Source organism: Octopus bimaculoides, chromosome 13 (genome assembly GCF_046866305.1).
Source record: "Octopus bimaculoides isolate indiv1 chromosome 13, ASM4686630v1, whole genome shotgun sequence".
NCBI classification, from domain to species: Eukaryota; Metazoa; Mollusca; class Cephalopoda; order Octopoda; family Octopodidae; genus Octopus; species Octopus bimaculoides.
In genome coordinates this window covers 25194485-25214657 of record NC_142940.1, presented here as the reverse complement: position 1 = coordinate 25214657, position 20173 = coordinate 25194485, and the positions used below count along the sequence as shown (strand labels likewise).

The 20173-nt window shown below is 36.0% G+C and overlaps 1 protein-coding gene across 1 annotated transcript in view; it reads right to left on the bottom strand.

The window, feature by feature from the left end:
- Window positions 1–565: 565 nt before the first annotated feature.
- Window positions 566–20173, bottom strand: part of LOC106883781 (uncharacterized) — a 30088-nt gene continuing 10480 nt past the window's right edge. The window contains exons 2-4 of the mRNA XM_014934912.3: window positions 6032–6112; window positions 5518–5596; window positions 566–3307 (exon numbers count right to left, since the gene is read on the bottom strand). Coding sequence (XP_014790398.1) covers window positions 3112–3307; window positions 5518–5596; window positions 6032–6112 — 356 coding nt within the window. The 3' untranslated portion in view covers window positions 566–3111. The remainder of the gene's footprint in view (window positions 3308–5517; window positions 5597–6031; window positions 6113–20173) is intronic.

Sequence of the window (20173 nt, the reverse complement as noted above, 5' to 3'; positions counted from 1 at the left end):
GACAGCTGCTCTGGCAATGATCACGCTTGGTCTTATTACTGGATCAAACAAAGATGAAATCTTCCAGCACCAGGACCTCAACATGTCACCACCATCTTCCAGGTTATATTCACATTAAAAAAAATCACTCATGGTCATAATTAAAGCCATACTAATTTCTCACCGTCATTACTAAAAAGCAAAATGTTCACCTGCTTAATGGCCAGTTTTTTATGCAACATATTAGTAAAAATCATGGCCAATGCTTTTAGGAAGTACAATGTAAAATTATTGCAAATTGATACAGAAAGAACATGTACAGGTAAATACCAGAAGTAAATGGCATAGGCTCAGGTACAGGGAGTGTAAGTGCACTCACTAAATTTTAATTTTTTTTTTAGCCTCCTGAAAAATTGGGTCTGCACCCGTAAGCAAATTACGTTCCCACACATAGTAAATGGAGGCATGTAACAGAATGAAATGAGCTTGTGGGATATAGCCAAACATTGTAGGCACCACATTTCTGAGTTAGGTGGTTTAAAGGTTGAGGATAATGCTTAAATTAATGATAACAAAAACAATGGTATTTTTAAAATTATTTTATTAATTATTTTTTAAATTTTTCCTGAAATTCAGAAGTTTAATAACACAGAGAAAATGTTGACCATGAAAGATGATAAATTAACAAAAATAGAAATAAACAATTATGAGTCAATCATCCTTCTTCAATTGTGAATATGTATATCTGTGCATGAGAGTCAACCACCTGAAGTTCACAAAGAACAACTGTGTGGGAAGGGGCTTTGGCAATAAAAAATACTTAACAGTGATTCATTTAAATATTCAAAGGTTGGCTAAAGGAAAATTTAGGTACAAATTTCATGTCTTCTTCAAATATATTTTATAAAGTGATGTGTACACAAAATAAGTTATTATTATTATATGAGGCACAATAACCATGTAAAAAGGTAATGGACATCTGGTTTGGGTGCTTGGAGCCCATATTTATACAGCAGGCATTTTGTTATCTCCCTCAGCAAGATATTGATATTTTAATTGCTCCAGGCTTTATTTCATAATAAAATCAACAAATTATTATCATTATTATTGCTGTAGTATTTGTAAGATTTAGAATGGAAGAATTTCTGGAGCAAAATGTAGAAATATTTGATTATAAAGTTCTTTGAAAAGATACAAAGAAACCATAATTACCAATTGAGTCTACAGGTGAGGGCATACTGGGCAGGCTGATTAGTGTAATTAGTAAGATAGTAATGTATCCAATAATGTAACTTCCTGATAAATAGTACACCATGGAAGGTCAATATAATATATGTATATAAATTGAAAAGTCAGTGATGAGATAGAGGGTGGAAGTGCCATTATTGTGGCAACCAGTATGATAAAAGTTTTAGTTACTGTTTTAACAATGGCACTGATTGGTGGTAGTGGTGAATGAGTGGAAGGTAGGAACAAACAATATTTCAAAGTGATTGAATAATTAATTCGTTGGTCAGTCTGATATATTGAGAAGTATAACAAAAGGTTGAAAGGATACATATTGGTGTGCTGTTAGATGAAGTAGAAACTAACATTTTTAGTGAGGAGGCACAATGTTGGAAAGGAAAGGCTATATCAGTTATTTGTAAAAAAATTGGTTAGAAATCAACAGAGGATTGCTTGTATTTTCATTGAATTAATTTGAGAAAAGACAACAGCATATACTGAGAATAAGGATAACTGGGTGAGGGGACAATATATACCATAGGCATATGCCCAGTATATGCCTATAGTATAAGCTGAGATGTAAGGTTAACTGGATGAGATTAGTCACTGGTCCCTAAAGGTCAACCAGGAAGTTTATTTGATTGTTTGATTATATTCATCAGTTGATACCTGGCAATTACACTTTTTATACCTGTAGTGTGATGAAGAGCAAACTTTTTTTTTATGTAATAGTGGAGCCATCGCTTATGACTGACAAATGTCTTTTCAATTCACACATCATCATTGTTTTATTGTTCACTTCTCCATGATTGCATGGGTTGAGACAGATTTTCTACAGCTGGATGCCCTTTACAAGTAATATTTCCCAAGGGCCAGATGTATTTCCAAGGAAGATTGGAGATTAACACCACCACTTGCATGACAATGATGTTCATTTAGCAACCATCTTGTAATGTCAAGACAAGGGTGCTCACAAACATATATATATATATATATATACATGATGGGCTTTTTTCGGTTTCTGTCAACCAAATCCACTCCTAAGACTTTGGCTGGCCCAGGCCTGTAGATACTTGTTGAAGGTCTCTACACAGTAGAACTGAACTTGAAAACACACAGTTAGGAAGTAAGCTTCCAAATAACATAGTCACACATGCACTTGAGGACACACACACACACAAAGATTCTACCTGACTAATTTCAATTCTTCTATCAGAGATTGAATATCATTTGATTTGTCCAGAGAAAGAAATACATAATGCAAATCAAAATATTTGATTTAGTAGCATTCACTACATTTAGTTGTTATATATAGCTATTAGCTATATTTCTTTCCTTGAGCATATTGAATGATATTCTCCCACTGATGTAAATCAAACAAGATTTGAAACAAATCAGGTAGATCTACTTATCTATCAACAGAAAGAAAAAAACATTTGTTTGTTACAATATAGGGATAAGTCCTATGTGTTCCAAAAGACCCCCCCCACCAAAAGTTTAGCTTGCCTCATACTACAGATATAACATAGTGTGATGTTTAGTGCATAATTAATGAACTTTTTTGATAATTTAAGTTGATTATTTAATTAACAGATATGTTTCCTATAGTTGTTGTTGTAAAGTCTGATACCCAGTCATCACTAATCCAGGAGAGTACAAAAACCAACTGAACTCCAAAACTTAGAGGAATCTCACAATGACACTATTTTAAGCTGATGGTATTCAGAACTTGGAATAGGTAGTACAATGTCCAACACAATAGGGATTTAGGCCATATTAGTTTGGAATGAGCTGCGTGGTTGATTACCAGAAGTTCTTATTAAAATTTCAATCCATTTCACAAGAATTCTGGTTTAAAAAACATGACAGTTGGTTACAGAAATGGACAAATATGTTGTGTTTAGTTTATAAGTCAAGTTCATCATCTGATACAAATGTATACTGTTCTGGATGTTTCTTCAATGAATTATAGATTGGTGCACCTATAGGTAAGCCAGATTTAGAGATTGGAGAATCCATGGCAAGATCCATGTAGATGCCAGCATTACGTGTTGATGTTATATGGGCCTGTGCAGCACGCTGGTATTCAGCAGTCTTACGGCTGAAAAAGGAGAAACAAAATATTTATTCACTAATAAAAGATTATATTTTTGCAGATCATTTTTGTTACTCAGGCATGGAAATACAATCCAATGTAGTAAGGGTTTGTGGGTCAAAGTTGATGATTTAATATGATAAATGCTGTTTTAATTCACTACAGATAATAATATGAAGAAGTTACTGAGATACTAGCCAGAGTCAGTGGTAGGCAGAAACACTGTGAGTTGTTTAGCCCCAGGTTAGCACTGACTGAACAGATCTATGATTAACAACATTCCAGTCATGAGTAGCATGATCTCTTTTCTTCAGTTATGGTATACCCAAGACTGTATCATCAAATACAGACTCCTGTTGTTTATTTCCCTATGCAGGTTAAGTATTTCATTGAGATACCCACAGAGAATGTATTATTAGTATGAAATTTCAAGTCCACCTACAGGCCTGTCTACAGTAGAAGTATTCACATTGCCGATGCTGATCTAAATCTGAAGTCACCAAAACCATGTCAATTTTAAAATCATTTGGATACCATTCACAAATTACTAATTTTTGGCACAAAGCCAATAATTTTGGGGGAGGGGATAAGTTGATTACATTGACCCTGAAAAGATGAAAGGCAAAGTCAACTTCAGTGGAATTTGAAATCAGAATATTAAGACAGACAAAATGCCGTAAAGCATTTTACCTGGCATGCTAACGATTCTGCCAGCTTGTCACCTTACCATCAACGAATATTGCAATATTTGAGTGTACCTATCCCAAAAGGTCTTTTTTCATAGCTAGGAGGATGGAAGATATAGAGCTTGAAACTTCTATGGTATGAAGTAGTCTGTTTTTTTTTTAAGGTAGTCATACAATGATGGCATTTCATACAACTTACAACAACCACTAGCAATGTGTTCTCCATAAGTTGAAAAAACATTTTGATTTTATTTTACAAAATTTAACTTTTAGTTTAAGAAAAGTTTGGAGAAAATTAACAAAATGGTATTTGTTGTAAAGAATGGAGCTAAAGTAGATCCAAAACTCAGAATTTTCAACAATAAAGCATCCTCTTTTACTTATTTCAATCAATTAACTGTGGCCATATTGAGGCACTGCCTTGAAGGGTTTTAGTTGAATGAATTGACCCCAGGACTTACTTTTTCTTAAGCCTAGCACTTATTCTATTGGTCTTTTTTGCTGAACTGCTGAGTTACTGGGACATAGACAAACCAACAATGGTTGTCAAGCAGTGGTGGGGGACAAACGCACATATACGATGGGCTTCTTTCAGTTTATGTCTACCAAATCCACTCACAAGTCGGCCCAAGGCTAGAATAGAAGACACTTGCCCAAGGTGCCATGCAGTGGTACTGAACCCAGAATCATGTGGTTGGGAAGCAAGCTTCTTACCACACAGCCTTGCCTGTGTTTATTAACACTGTTAATATAATGATTTCAAATTTTGGCACAAGGCCAGCAATTTCAGGGCACGTAGACCTGTGTTCAACTGGTACTTATTTTGACTGGTACTTTAGTTTATCAACCCTGAAACATCAGCTCAACTGCAGTGGCATTTGAATTCACAACATAAAACTGGAAGAAATGCCACGAAATGTTTCGTCCAGCATGATAATGATTCTGCCAGCTTGCAAGTAATTTTAAGGGGAGTGGGTTAGTTGATTACATCAACTTCAGTGCTAAACTGGTACTTATGGTTATGGTTGGAGTAGTTTTGTTCATGTCTTCCTAATCAGGGTTTATCAACAACAGGGTGCCTCTACACAGTTGCTAAAAATTGATAAAAATAAAAGTCAACTCTCCTTCAAATCACCCTATCATCTTAAAAATAATGTAAGACATTGGAAAATGTAGTCATAGATGTATAAAAAGATGGGCTGGTCTTGGTTGGAACACTTCATTATAGATCTGCTTGATCAGCTCTGATCTGGAGTTAAACAACTGTACAAATTAGCTCCAAATCAGCCCAGATTAAGCAGACCTATGATCAAAAGTCATGATCAACACCAGGTCTGTTTTTTCAGGCATGAGATATCTAGTAATATGTTATATAATGTACTCTGTCATTTTGAAAAGATAATACAGTGTGATGTGATAGAAATTTGGTTGTTATCTCTAATAGATTAAGCAACTATGAAGAGGTTTCTGTGCTGGTGTGATGTAGATGTTTAATAAATCAATGAAGGGAAAATAAGAAGAAAAACTCACCGGTGATATCTGTAGAGAACAGCAACAAAACTGAGGAAAAAGGCGAACAGGAAAGTGCATCCCAACACCAATAAGACAACTGAAAGCAAAAGAAACATTTTTTAAGTATTATAAAACTGTAGATAGCCACAAAATGAACTACATGGTCATTGCTTCAAACCTCACTATAGGAAGTATTGATATATAACTCTGCTTGGCTCAGTGTGAACAGATTCTATTGAAACTTTGGTTATATTCATTTAGAATAACAATTAGCTCTTCAAAAGTGCTACCCCATTCACAGAAAAAAGGGAAGAAAAAGGAGAAATGTTTGATTTTGGGGCATTTTTACAACCACTTTTATTTTTTTTTATTTCAGTTGACTTACAATTGATATTTACATGAATTTTCAGAGTACACTCTGCCTACACAAATGTACAAGTACAGGTATATCAAACATATGAAATAGCCATAAGAAATGAAAGTGAGATAAACTAATAAATAAAGAGTTGATCATTTATGTTAATTAACTTACCCACTAAAGTATTAGAATTTTCTTCTACTGCAATTTTGCTTTTATCTTCTGCTTCATACATTGTTCCATTATCTGTTCCAACTGGAAAAACAAAAAAACAATAATACAGAGAAAATAAGAAAATAATTATAATATCTGAGCAGTCACTGCTTGAAAATATGACAATGAACTGGACAGGTCAGCATTCCACACCCTAATCCTAATGACATCCCAAATCACTAAGCCACATGCCTTCACACACACACACACATATATATGTATATGTGTATTATACATATATATATATATATATATATATATATATATATATATATATATATATATATATATTGTTGCTATTATGTTAAACAGTTGTATGCCCAAATTTGGCCAAATGCATTTTTCTCAATATTTATTTTTACTTGCTACAGCCAGTAATTTTGGTCAAACTATCATATCACCAGTTGCTTTGGTTACACCGTATTAACTATGTAAAAAAATCTAAGGAGTCTGTTACACATCTCAATATGAGAAGCAATATTTCATGTTTATATTGCATCAATTTATTTTAAACTTAAGTTTCACTGCTAAATATAGGAGTCATAACATGAAATACATTTCTGGCGAGCCATGCAGCTCTGCAACCCAGTTTGAAAATGACCATCACATCACTTACCAAAGGTGCTCAGAAGCAAAACAATGAGGGAGCCTGTAAGTGGTCTCTTAAACTGTTAGAAATAGTAACTAAATTCTCTTAAATCACACTGTGTCTTCTTGAGAGTAGATTTGGTAGGTGGAAACTGAAAGAAACCTGTTGTATATCTATATATCTATATGTGTGTGTGTGCATGTTTGTGTTGTCCCCCACCACTGCTTGACCACTGGTTTCAGTTTGTTTATGTCTACATAACTTAGCTATTTAGCAAAAGGGACTGATAGATTAAATACTAGACTTTATACAAGGTGGGATGATTACAACTGGAACACTTTTAGTATAGGCTTGCTCAGTCAGTGGTAACGACTACAATCTGTATTCAAGAAGGCCCACAAAAGCACTTGTGCAGATTCCATGTTAAAAATATTGGGGTTGGTGCCACATAAAAGCACCCAGTACACTCTGTGGAGGGGTTGGCATTAGGAAGGGCATCCAACCATAGAAACCAGACAATGGAGCCTGATGCAGTCCCTGGCCTTACCAGCTCCAGCCAAACTGCCCAACCCACACCAGCATAGAAAACACGTTAAATGATGATGATAATGAATTTACTTCAGGAAAATGTGTTGAAGAGCACAACAAAATGACATAAACTTTTACTGTAAACAACTGACTAGCTCAACAGTAAGAGGAGGAAGATATATACATTTTTTTTTATTTGTTTTGTTGCTTGAATTCAATTATTTCTGTCATTAAATACAGGATAGGTCAAAGTAGATGGAAATGATTGAAAGGTCTGATAAGAAATCTGTTCAGAATATAAACATTTCTGGAATGTAGAGTTGTTCTGGTTGTTGAAGGTATGTATGGATTTTAGGTAAAATATTATCATGCTTGTTGTCAGAGGTAAAGAAAGACTACACTTCTAAATGTCTCACCTCTTTATTACTTTGTTAAATATGTGATTTCTTATCTTTTATCTTTTACTTGTTTCAGTCATTAGACTATGGCCATGCTGGGGCACTGCCTTGAAGAGTTGTTAGTCAAATGAATCGACCCTAGTACTTATTCTATTGGTCTCTTTTGTCAAACCACTAAGTTACAGGAATGTAAACACAACAGTTGTTAAGCGGTGGTGGTGGACAAACACACACACACATGATGGGCTTCTTGCAGTTTCCGTCTACCAAATCCACTCACAAGGCTTTGATCAGCCCAAGGCTAGTAGAAGACACTTGCCTAAGGTGCCATTGCAATGGGACTGAATCTGGAACAATGTCGTTGGGAAGCAAGCTTCTTACCACTCAGCCAATCCTGCATCTGTTAGTTCATCTTAGTAAAGCACTTTCAGAAGCAACACTAGAAAACTGACTGGATATGTTTATCAGTGAAGATTATGGTTACCTTCAGTCACAAATGGAATTGAATTTAGTCAAAATACACAGAAAAGAATTCCTCTCATTTCCCATTGTTCTTATTTCTACTCTAGGCACAAGGCCCAAAATTTTTGGGGTGGGGGCCAGTCGATTAGATTGACCTCAGTACACAACAGGTACTTAATTTATCAACCCTGAAAGGATGAAAGGCAAAGTTGACCTTGGTGGAATTTGAACTCAGAATGTGAAGACAGATGAAATACCACTAAGCATGCTAAAGTTTCTCCCAGCTGGCTGCCTATTTCCCATTGTTTTTATTATTTCAAATTGCCATACCAGTTATGCAAGGAATTTCTTTAATGGTTATCTGACATGTTTTCAATCAATGTCTTGTGTTTGTAACTATATCAATAAAGAAAGTGGCTTTGTACATACTTTTGTTGACTGAGTCATTAAATATTATGTATGTGTGTAATAGGACAGCAAATCACTGCACTACTTTTATATGGAAACCAGTGTCTCTAAAACATGTGTAAATGAATGAAACTTGAAATAAATAAATCTATGTATATATATATTTGTTTTTTCTTATCTACAGGTTTGAAGAAAGAAACATGTCAATTAAATGTTTAATGTTATGTTTTTTAACATCATCAAACTTATCTTTATACTTCATAAATACTTTCAAGTCTATGTTTTATGCAAAACTATCTTAAAATCATTATCAAGATTTACTAAACATTCAACATCAAGCAGGAAATAAATGTTAACTGAAAGCTCATAAAGCTTAGAGAGAAAAAAGCACTATGTCAATATATAGTGTTAAGATCTATGAGTTGTTTACGACTACGTGACAACACACTTTAGTATTTGAAACCCACATATAACAACCTTTAAGTTATTCACGTATCAGACACCAATAATTTAATTTGCAAAACACACACACACACACATGTGTGTGTGTATTTATGTATTTATTTTCATTATATACATGCATATGCGTATTTTTATATAAATACACACACACACATACACCTATACATCATCAATATTTAGTTTCAAATTTTGAGACAAGGCCAGCAATTTCGGTGAAGTCAACCTTGGCAGAATTTGAACTTAGAATGTAAAGATGGATGAAATACTACAAAGCTGACATGGGTTGACTAGTTTGATAGGAACTGACAAGCCAGAGGGCATGTGCTGAACTCTAATGTCTTTTTAGGTATGATTTCTACAGCTGGATGCCCTTCTTAATGCCAACTGCTCTACATAGCTTACTGAGAGTTATTTTCTTGAGGCACCAGCACTGGTGAGGTCACTTGGTGTCTGCAAGATAAGACCCCCTCAACTGAGTGGGACATTATATTGAGAGATGTAAAAATATGATAAAGTAACAGGAGCAGGCAACTTGGTGAAGAGGGGAATACATGGCTTCCCATCTGGAATGGAGTGGGTGGGGAGAGAGAGAGAGAGAGAGAGAGAGGTGAAGTCATGGTACAAGGTGAATATGAAAGAAAGAATAAGGATAGAGGGACATAAAGGTGGGCGGGTAGGTAAGTGCAATAGAGTGAAAATGGTGTGACAGATGATGAGAGATGGGGATTGAAGTGGGGGTAATGAATATCAGTTTGGAGGAGGACAAATGAAGGAAAGAAAATAGGAATGGGTCAAAGAGGAGGAGGAGGTGATAAGGGACAGTGGTAAGGATACAATGTGAAGTTGAGAGGAATAAGTGGTATCATTTATAGCACCCTAGTGAGTAGTACCACAGTTAGAAGGTTGTTGGAGGGATGGGTGTTAGGAGATGAAATTAACAACATATTTTCACGGGGGGGGGACCCCATTAAAAGCATAAAAGATTAAATTATCAAGTAAAAACAAAAACAAAAACTACCAAAGGCATAGGTGTGGCTGTGTGGTAAGAAGTTTGCTTCCCAACCACATGGTTCTGGGTTGAGTCCCACTGTGTGTAGCATCTTGGGCCAAACAAAGCCTTGAGTGGATTTGGTAGACAGAAACTGAAAGAAGCCCACTGTGTGTGTGTGTGTGTGTATGTTTGTCCCCAACCACCACTTTACAACTGGTGTTGGTATGTTTACACCCCCATAACTTCGGAGTTCAGTGCAAAAGAGATCAATAGGATAAGTATCAGGTTTTAAAAAAGAAATAATTACTGGAATCAATTCATTTGACTAAAAAGTTTTCAAGGCGATGCCTCAGCATGGCTGCAGTCTAATGACTGGAACAAGTAAAAGGTAAAAGGTGTAGCTAACTACTTCTGTTAACAGTTGAAATATTATAACTGATTTATTGTGGGTCAAAGGGTGTAGCTATGTGAAGGTTGGGCTTTGCCTGAGGAAATGAGTTTTGATTTGTATGGGCAAAATAATACAAATAGTTTAAACAGTGAAATAAATTGTTAGAAGTCTATCAGGGTAGAACCAGTTAAGGAGTGAAGAAATATTTTACTAGTATTGATGGATAAATAAGGATTATTGAGAGAGGAGGAATGGATATAAGACAAGAGAAGAAGTAACACATGTTAATCTTTTACTAGTTTCAGTCATTAGACTGTGGCTATGCTGGGGCATCACCATGAAGAAGTTTAGCTGTACAAATCGACCCCAGTGTACATTTTTTAAAGCTCGTACTTATTCTATCAGTCTCTTTTGTTGAACCACTAAGTAACAAGGACATAAACATACCAGCACCAGTTGTTAAATGGTGGTGGGGGACAAAAACAGACACATATTTATATACCATGGGCTTCTTTCAGTTTCCCTCTATGAATTCCACTCACAAGGCTTTAGTTGACCCGAAGCTATGTAGAAGACACATGCCCAAGGTGTCATGCAGTGGGAACCTGTAGTTGGAAAGCTTGGTGACTCATCATCTTGAATTCAAGAATTTAACAAAATAAAACTCTTCCTACAGTCACTAGAAGCCAATCCTTTATGGACATCTGAAATGTTATAAGGGCAGCAAAGTTTGTTAACATTGTCTTATGTTATCTCTGAACTGTCAGCTTTGTTCTTTGCCCCTCAACAATCTGGCTTAGACTAATCTTTCTACTTAATCTAGATATATCTGATAAGAGTTTCACCTTAACAAGTGCAATATCTTCAACTACTTTATCCTTTTTGACACCATATCTCTATCAAAATACACTCCTTTTGTTTGAGTTAATTTTGAAAAAAAAAAAAAAAAAAAAAAAGAATTTAGTAAAATAACTTTATGACTAAGCTGGTGTTTGGAACATAAGTTAACACAAAATTTTGATGAAATGTTAAAACAGTGAATTTGCTTCATTGAACTAAGAGCTATTTCAGGTAGTTTGGTGTCAAAGGAGATTCGTGTACTGCATATGACTTTATGACAGTATTCTATGAATCTGATCTGAGGCCCAATTAAATCTTTTGTTCAACGTTTTTTTCTGACAGTAAATTACATTTTTTAAGATAATTTTTCTTAATGTTCCTGTGTGTCCTAGTTTTAGAATACATAAACCACACTTCTTCAAAGAGATGACTGAAAGGGTTAGCAACAAGAAGGGGATCAAGCTATAAACCATTCTCTCAGAACACCTGTTGAACCCATACCAGCATGGGAAAACAGACATAAAACAATGATAATCATGAGGGTGACTTTGAAAGGTGGTGAGCTGACAGAATTGTTACTGTGCTGGGGAAAAATGTTAGCCTTTCATCCTTTTGCCACTGATAAAATAAAAACCAGTTGAGTACTGGGGTGGGGGGATGCAATCAACTTACCCACTCCCTTCAAATTGTTGGCCTTGTGCCATAATTTGAAACCAATAATGATGGTGACTTTGTTTGATATAAAAACAATTTCACAGATATGTTGCATTTGTCTACCAGCCATTTTATTCAATAGAATAAAACTGACAATAAAATAACTTGTTTAAATACAATTCGGCTTTACTAAAAATTAGATTAGTTACAGAATGTGAATTTTTGTGGGTTCAATCAAAAAAACGAAGCTTGCTTAAATTGAAATTTACATTTTTTCTTTACAATACTCCCTAACTAGTTAAAATATCAATAGCTGTACGGACAGCAATGCATTTCAGTTAACAAAAACCAAACCAAAACAAAACCCACCAAAACTGGTATAGCTAGCCAGAAAAAGAACAAGAAGACAGGTGTAATTAGCTGAGCTCTTGTTAATCAGTGTAAACAGCTGGCACATTGCCTGCAGCCAGTCATGTTTAGAAATAACATAGAATTCTCTTTATTTCATTTATTCTTTTACTGCATTCTACTCACTCTAACATAAATACTTTCTCACACCACATCTACCACTAAATACTGCCCAATCATGACCACTATCAGATAGTGCTTTCCTCCTCCTCCTCCACTATTGCCTTTATTGTTTTGAACTCACCAACATTATAGACTTAGCACTGAATACTTCCTCTTCATGGGAGCCAAATACTGAACCACAATGTAGTAACTATACATCCCCATGTCAACTTTGATTGTGCATGCTGACTGAGCTGCTTGAAAAAGCAGCAAATCTCCCTCAGATTATACACTGCCATCTTAAAAATAGAAGAACACCCTATATAGTGTAGTCCCTGATATACAGAAATGAAACGTCTGAAACTGCATTGACCTTATGTTTGTTCAATTAGTGTTGATTCGAAATAATATCATGTAGCATATCACATATCATGGGTAAGTCAGTTTGGAGGCGTTTACCATTCTTTAAGCTACATCTAACAGAGCATACAAAGAACATGTCAATTTGTGGTATGGCTATAATGTCAAGAAGTAACTATCTATGCCTCTGACCATCTGGTGTTTGTTGAAACAAACATGTAATACCACACTTTCCAACCCCATGGCTCAACGTTCCACCTCACTGTACAGTACCTTGGGTAAGCAGGTCCAACTATCATTAGCTCAAGTTAACCTATACTTTGCACATGGAATTTGGCAGATGGAAACTATGCAAAAGCCTGTCTATACATTTATAATATACACATAAACATAAATGATGTGAGAGAAATAACTCGAAGTGGCCAGTGGGCATGTATTTGAGCAACATAGACAAACAGAAGTATACTAGATACCATACAACACGAATTTTCAATGTATTAAAATTATTTCTATGTTAAGAGGATGTATCATAAATACCAAATAACAATTGAAACCAATTCCCCAGCAGAAGATGAGAGAGACTCAAGAATCAAGAATTTTCTCTAAAGTTGACATGACATTAAGGAAAAGAACAGGCTTACTATCTGGAGATGAGAGTACAATCATGGACATGTATTCCTGACCCAGATAGCCATTATCAACATAACAATTGACAGATCTTATCTCCAGTAGCCAAGGGAACTAAGACAACTAACTCAGTGGCCAGTGGTATGTATCTGAACAATGTAGACAATACATACATATATTTATGTGTTGTCTATGTCCTATCATTTCAACAAACAGAAATTAAGTGCCATACTGAAATAAGTAGTGTGGTCAATATGAGTGGCTAAAATTCTTGAAGAGTAACATAACTGTTTCAAATTTTGACACAAGGCTAGCAATTTTCGAGGAAGGGATTAGTCGATTACATTAACCAACCCCAGTATGTGACTGGTACTTTGTTTTATTGAGCTCCCAAAAGATAAAAGGCATGGTAGGATTTAAATGATGAACTTATAGGACATAAAGAACACTACAGCAATATACGTATGTATTGTCTACATTGTTCAAATATATGCCAAGTTGACTCTTTGGCATAGTCATGACCATGAAGACTCAGAGTCTTCTTGGTCATGGCCATGCATAAGAGTCAACTTTCGTGGTAAAAGGGAAATAGTAGTTCATCTGTATGCATGCTAAGGCATTTTGTGCCAGCAAGTTGTTCTGTAGCTCCAGATCAACACCCAAGCTGACTTATGGCCATCCCGTTCTGTTTATATACCATGGACTACATTATTCATTTTATTCTTCCATTTTAAAGTTAGCAGTGTATATGAAGAAGATTTGACTGCTCTTTCTAGTATGTTCACTAGGCTTATAAATGTTCTTTTGTAGGTATATTAATTTCATGGCTACAACAATTTTGATTCTTTATCAAGGAGACCGTCTCTTTAAGAAATGGTAGAAAACCAACATAAAAAGTCAACAGTTTACTCTAGATGTCCTTATTTAAGGAAGTACTGATTGAATTATTTTCCCCACGACATACAAGCTTCTTTACCAACTTCACTGAGCTGATTAAAAATACCACATTCAAGTCACATTTAGCTAGCCTCCATTCAGCATCTACGGGAGTCAACTTGAGGTCAGTCATTCATTTTAAATGTAAATAGCACGAATTAAATTAAGGAGCGGGAGATGAGAGAGAAGCATAAAGTAGGACGCATCCTTCTTTAGTGACTGACCTTTTACAATCTACTAAGACATTGTTCAATATTTGAATACAGAATTTACTACACTGTACAATATATCTAGATTTTTCGCCAACTCTATGTGAACAGGTGTAAATAAATAGCTTGCCTTCGTAGGCAGAAAAAGAGAGACTTGCTTTTGGGGTTTTATAAGGGCCTTGAGTACTTCTTAAACATTGAGACAATGCTTATAATTCCAATATTAATAAGGGCTTTAAGGAGGCGGAAACGTTAGCATACCGGGCGAAATGCTTAGCGATATTTCGTATCTTTATGTTCTGAGTTCAAATTCCGCCGAGGTCATCTTTGCCTTTCGGACTTGATAAATTAAGTACCAGTACTGGGGTCGATCTAATCGACTGGTCCCTTCCCCAAAAATTTCGGGCCTCATATATTACGCATTTTTGGCAGCTAGTTTGAGAAATAAATTACTGGGACAATTCAGTGTTTTCATTCAATGCTATACTACAGAATATGTCTATAGATTTTTAGCTACTGCTGTATGCAGTCAGATGTAAACACCTTCCTTGTCTTTACGGTACAATAGAGGACGGAATAACGAGCACGACTACATAGGTAAGCATATGATGCCATGTGCGCAACTTTAGAAACATTCCAATTACCGACATTTTCTCTGACGTACAAAGCATAAGTTTCACTGTCGATATATTTAAAAACAAAGATATTGTGCTATGAAGCAGGGACCACCTGGTCCAGCCATTCAAATACAAATAAATGGCAGAAAACGTAGAACACTTTCAATAACTAGGTGGTCACTTATCTCAAAACGCTTCCCAACAGCAGATAAAATGTGCCTAGCGAACCATTTGATGAATGAGAAGACAGTTCTATGAAGATTATGATATGAGACAATCAAACTGATGTCTATTAAGCAAATAGTTGTACTCGCTCTCCTTACGGCTCTGAAACATAAAACCACAGGCGACATCTCCATAAGCTGGCAATATATGACCAGAAGTCAGGAAAATCATGCACATTCAGTGGTGCTTCAAACGGTGGAATATTAGCATACTCGAGTAGGACCTTGCATGGCTCTTGCATTGAAACCGTCATTATACATGAGCATCGATGGGCTGGACAAGTCGTATGAATGGCAAAGCTCAAAGGTGCGAAGGTGGACAAAAGAAGCAATTCAAATATTCAGAAAAATTGAAAAAAGTGTGACGCTAAAAAGAAAATCTATGATGGAGCCAACGCTTCCACAGCACGAACCAAACATCTCACAAAGCACAAGGCTACACTTCTCCCGCGAGGAAAGCAATGTCCCAGTCATTGACTGGACTTGTGGCTCCCCAACATAGTCATGCAATTCCACAAAAACTAAATCCAGTGAAAAGCAATGATGCTGATATAAACTAAGATAGATATTTATACATGCACTTTCAACTTTATAAATGATTTGATGTCATATACAATTGGGTGTATGAAATTGAAACAACTGAAATGCTAACACCAGTCTTTGTATCACAATTAATAAAACCAAGAATCACATAGATGGCCAGAAATAACTGCTTGTCCGTATGATACACACACACACAATAACGTGTATATGCATGGTGAACGTACATAGCGCGTGCACATAAACATGTTAATTATACAAGGATGTATATTTTCACATTTGTAAATGTAAACAAAAATAACTGCTCTCCAATATTCCACGTGACAAAATCTCAAAAGGGTGAATGTTTATTTTATTTTATTTTTTTTACTAAAGGAGCTCTAAGTTAAAAAAAAACATGTGGAAAATACAATCTCACATTTAGATATTTCTAACACAGATCTGGTACATACCTATTTTCTCATTGTAATGAATCATTTTCGTCTTTCGCCGTGCGAACCCTTTCTCTCTGTTCAGCTTATCTCAAATGTAAGGTTTGGCCTTTATTCCTCCTTTGCTTTGTCTATGTGTAACGCTTCCTATTACTCCCTCTGTTTGGTCTACCACTTTATTCCTCACTAAATCTCTTTCGCTCTCTTTCTTTTTCTCTCTCTCTCACATGTTTTGTCATCTTTCTCTGTTTGCCGCTCTGCTTCTCTCCTCTCTCTCTCTCTTTCTCTCTCACATACTTTTCACCTTTCTCTTTTTGCCGCCTTGCTTCTCTCTCTGATTACTTGTCTGCCTGCTTCTCTTCCTGCCCAGCTTATAGGGGCATTTTTTCCTCCCTGTCCGTGGCTCGCATCTCCTTATATCGTTTTTTTCTTTCCCTTTCTAGTCTTCTGCTTCCTTGCCCACCTACATATATTTCTGCCTCCAGTTTGTATATTGTCAACCTATTCTTTCTTCCTTTCGCTGTCTCATTAGTTCACTTTGTTATATTCACTTTCTGTTTTCCTTTTTTTCTTTCAGTTGTTTAGACTTCCTTTCGTCTCTACCTTTCGATGTGGGTCTAGATCTGAGTCCAACTCTCTTTCTCTCTCTCTCAGCTTTATTGGCTATGTCTCTCTCTTTCCCCGCTTCCGCAAATATATCATCTCAGTTTCTGCTTCTATCTTCTGTATGCCACCTGCGTATTCTGGAAACAGATCGCCAAATAGCAACAGAAATATTCATACTTCACTCCACTCTCTCTTTTCTTTTCTTTTCTTCGGTTATTTTTTTCAGTCACCAGGGTTTTAAATATGGTCCCGTTGTGTTTAATCATACGCATTCACACATGTTAAGCTATAACTCAGAATCTAAACAAAGGAACACATACACACATATTGATACAAGTGTACTCATGCAGAGAAAGGCAATGCAAACAAGCGAAAGACAGTGGATGTGGGAAGGAAAGCTTTGCATGAAAATATAGAACTACATAGTATGCAGCAGGTGGAAGTTACAGGAAATGTATGATAGAGGTGATGGCTGTTGTATTCGAAGTCACCGTAGTAGCAGTGTTCAGAATCAAGAACAGTGTGGTAACAGTTGTTCCAAGTGTTAAGCATAACCACACATGCTGATATATATATATATATATATATACACACACACAGGTGCTGTTTTCCACTGAGGATGGAATTGTAGGTTAAATCAATACGCATGAATAAATATGCATGATGAGCGCGCATATATATATATATATATATATATATATATAGTGTATAATGAGGGAGCGAGAAATGTATTGATTTTATCCGTCTAATAAAACTAAAACCGATAGGTGTATGGAGAGAACATTATGTGACTTCGATACCACTTTCCAGCCCATAGCAATGAAGTGGAATGGAAACCCAGCTCTCAGTTAAGATAATTTTTGAAATCTTAAAACGACACCGGTTCTTTTGACGAAGCAAAAATGATTTTAGTGGTAAGAAGCATTGGATGTTGTGATGGTGATCTGTTTCCCAAGAGCATGAACAATGTAAATGAAATGTTTAAAAACAACCAGGAGTAAAAAAAAAAACCTGATCTCGGTTCGGTTGACTTTGTTGGAAAGTGTCGGAATGTTAGATCGATTTAATCGACGGCTCTCAGCTACTTATGCCACATGTATAAGGAATTGCTGTAATTATTTGTGAAGATGGATAGATAAATAAATAAATAAATAAATAAAATCGCAAATATTGCTATGTGGTTCAGAAGTTCACTTCAAAGCCACGTGGTTTCGGGTTCACTCTCGTCTTCAGTTTCACCAATCCCTTGTGAGGGAATTTAGTAGACAAAAACTGCGTGGAAGCACTTCGTGCACACGCGTTTTATTAATATATATGTGCATGTTGGGGGCGGGGGCATGTGTATGTATGTTATTATTTACTTTATTTCAAAATTTCTTGGCAATAAAGAACTGGTTTCTAACTTAGATCACTGAAATTTTTAATCGACGTCCACACGGTATTCATGTATGTATGTGTCCGCGCAGTTTTTGGAGTCCATGCATGTGTAGATTTGTATGTTTTATGTATTTATTCTCATGCATATAGCTGCATGTCTTGACAAGTGCGTATATATTCAAATGCTAAACTTCTTGAAAATTTTATGAATCCTTACAATTCCGTTGATGACTTGAATCTGTAATCTTCGAATTGGCTTTCTGTGTATGTTTGTATGTATGTATGTATGTATTTTTGTTATTGCCCACAAGGGGCTAAACATAAAGGGGACAAACAAGGGATTAAATCGATTACATCGACCCCAGTGAGTAACTGGTACTTAATTTATCGACCCCGAAAGGATGAAAGGCAAAGTCGACCTCGGCGGAATTTGAACTCAGAACGTAACGGCAGACGAAATATCGCTAAGCATTTCGCCCGGCGTGCTAACGTTTCTGCCAGCTCGCCGCCATTTGTTTGTTTGTTTGTTTGTTTGTTTGTTTGTTTGTTTGTTTGTTTGTTTGTTTGTTTGTTTGTATGTATGTATGTATGTATGTATGTAGGTGCATGTCTGTGTTTGTCATCTCAGTGTTTGACAACCGATGTTCGTTTTTGTTAATGTCACTTTGCGGTTTGGTAAAAGGATCCGATAGAATAAGTATCAGATTTAAAAAACAGAATAAGATCTGGAGTCAATTTGTTCGACTAAACTCTCCAAGACAGTGCCCCAGCATGACTGGTGTCCAATGACTGGAACAAGTAAAAGGATATGCTATTTAGTGTTTCAGCTGGTGCATAGTCTTATTACTGAAGCCAGAAAACTACTACGCTTCGTTCCCGTCAGAATTGTAGTTAGGACTACTTTGGTATTGCTTGCCTCTCCCGGTGCTAACAGTCTCACTTCCTCCATATAACGTAGTGAGAGAGAGAGAGAGAGAGGGGGGGGAACGGTGTGACTGAATATCGTTAATGTATTTTTGCATCAAGTTACTGCGTCTGTCAATTCTCCATTCACTAAAAAAGGAAATATTTGATTCATTTGACAAAGGACAATGTTTTGCATATTTATTTGCAGAAAGGAACTGGGAGGTGCATACATTTCGAAAGGTAATTAACTAAGAGAAGAGCCGGCAGTTGAAACCTACTTGCTGTGTGAGATTGCTGGGAGCTTACTTTGTTGCTTGCTCCAGAAAGCTTTGAATTTGTTTTGGAGATTTGCTAAGCAATTCTAGTCAGCGGTCAAACAGTGTGCGGCTTTAGTCCTCATAGAGTTTAATGACGATAATACTGACAGATGAGATTCATGAGCATCGTTTATCAGTGTGATTGCATATAAACTATATTATGCATACTCACTATTTTTGTATAGTTGAGTGGAATTTCTTTTCACTGAGAGCTACAACTGATCATATACACACGCGCGCAAAAACAAGTTAGTACGAGACTTAAGTATCTATGAACATTTAGCAATGCCTGTGACATAATATTAACCAATAACTCTTTCCACCATTCTTGACATTTTATGTAATACAGAACAAATACTAAGCTCCCAGCCAGTTGAATATATAGGCCAAATATGCATTCAAGTTGAAACCAATTTAATTTGGCTTGTCTCGTGTCCACATCGTTTGCGATAGCAACAAACCCTATTGTTTTTACTTCCATAGATTAACACCAAATGCATCGCATTACCCGACAAAAGAAAAGGCGATCTTCCATTTCGGGTGCATATATTGGAAGGCAACACAGTGAACGGATAATGAATTGCCAAACCATTACATAGTAAACCAGTTTTCATAAAATAAATCCTAACCATACAGATCGGTAGGGATATGGAGTTGTGACAGAAGTGATTTACACTGTCATTATGCGTGAAATGATTTCGTTTTGACTCATCTAGGCTT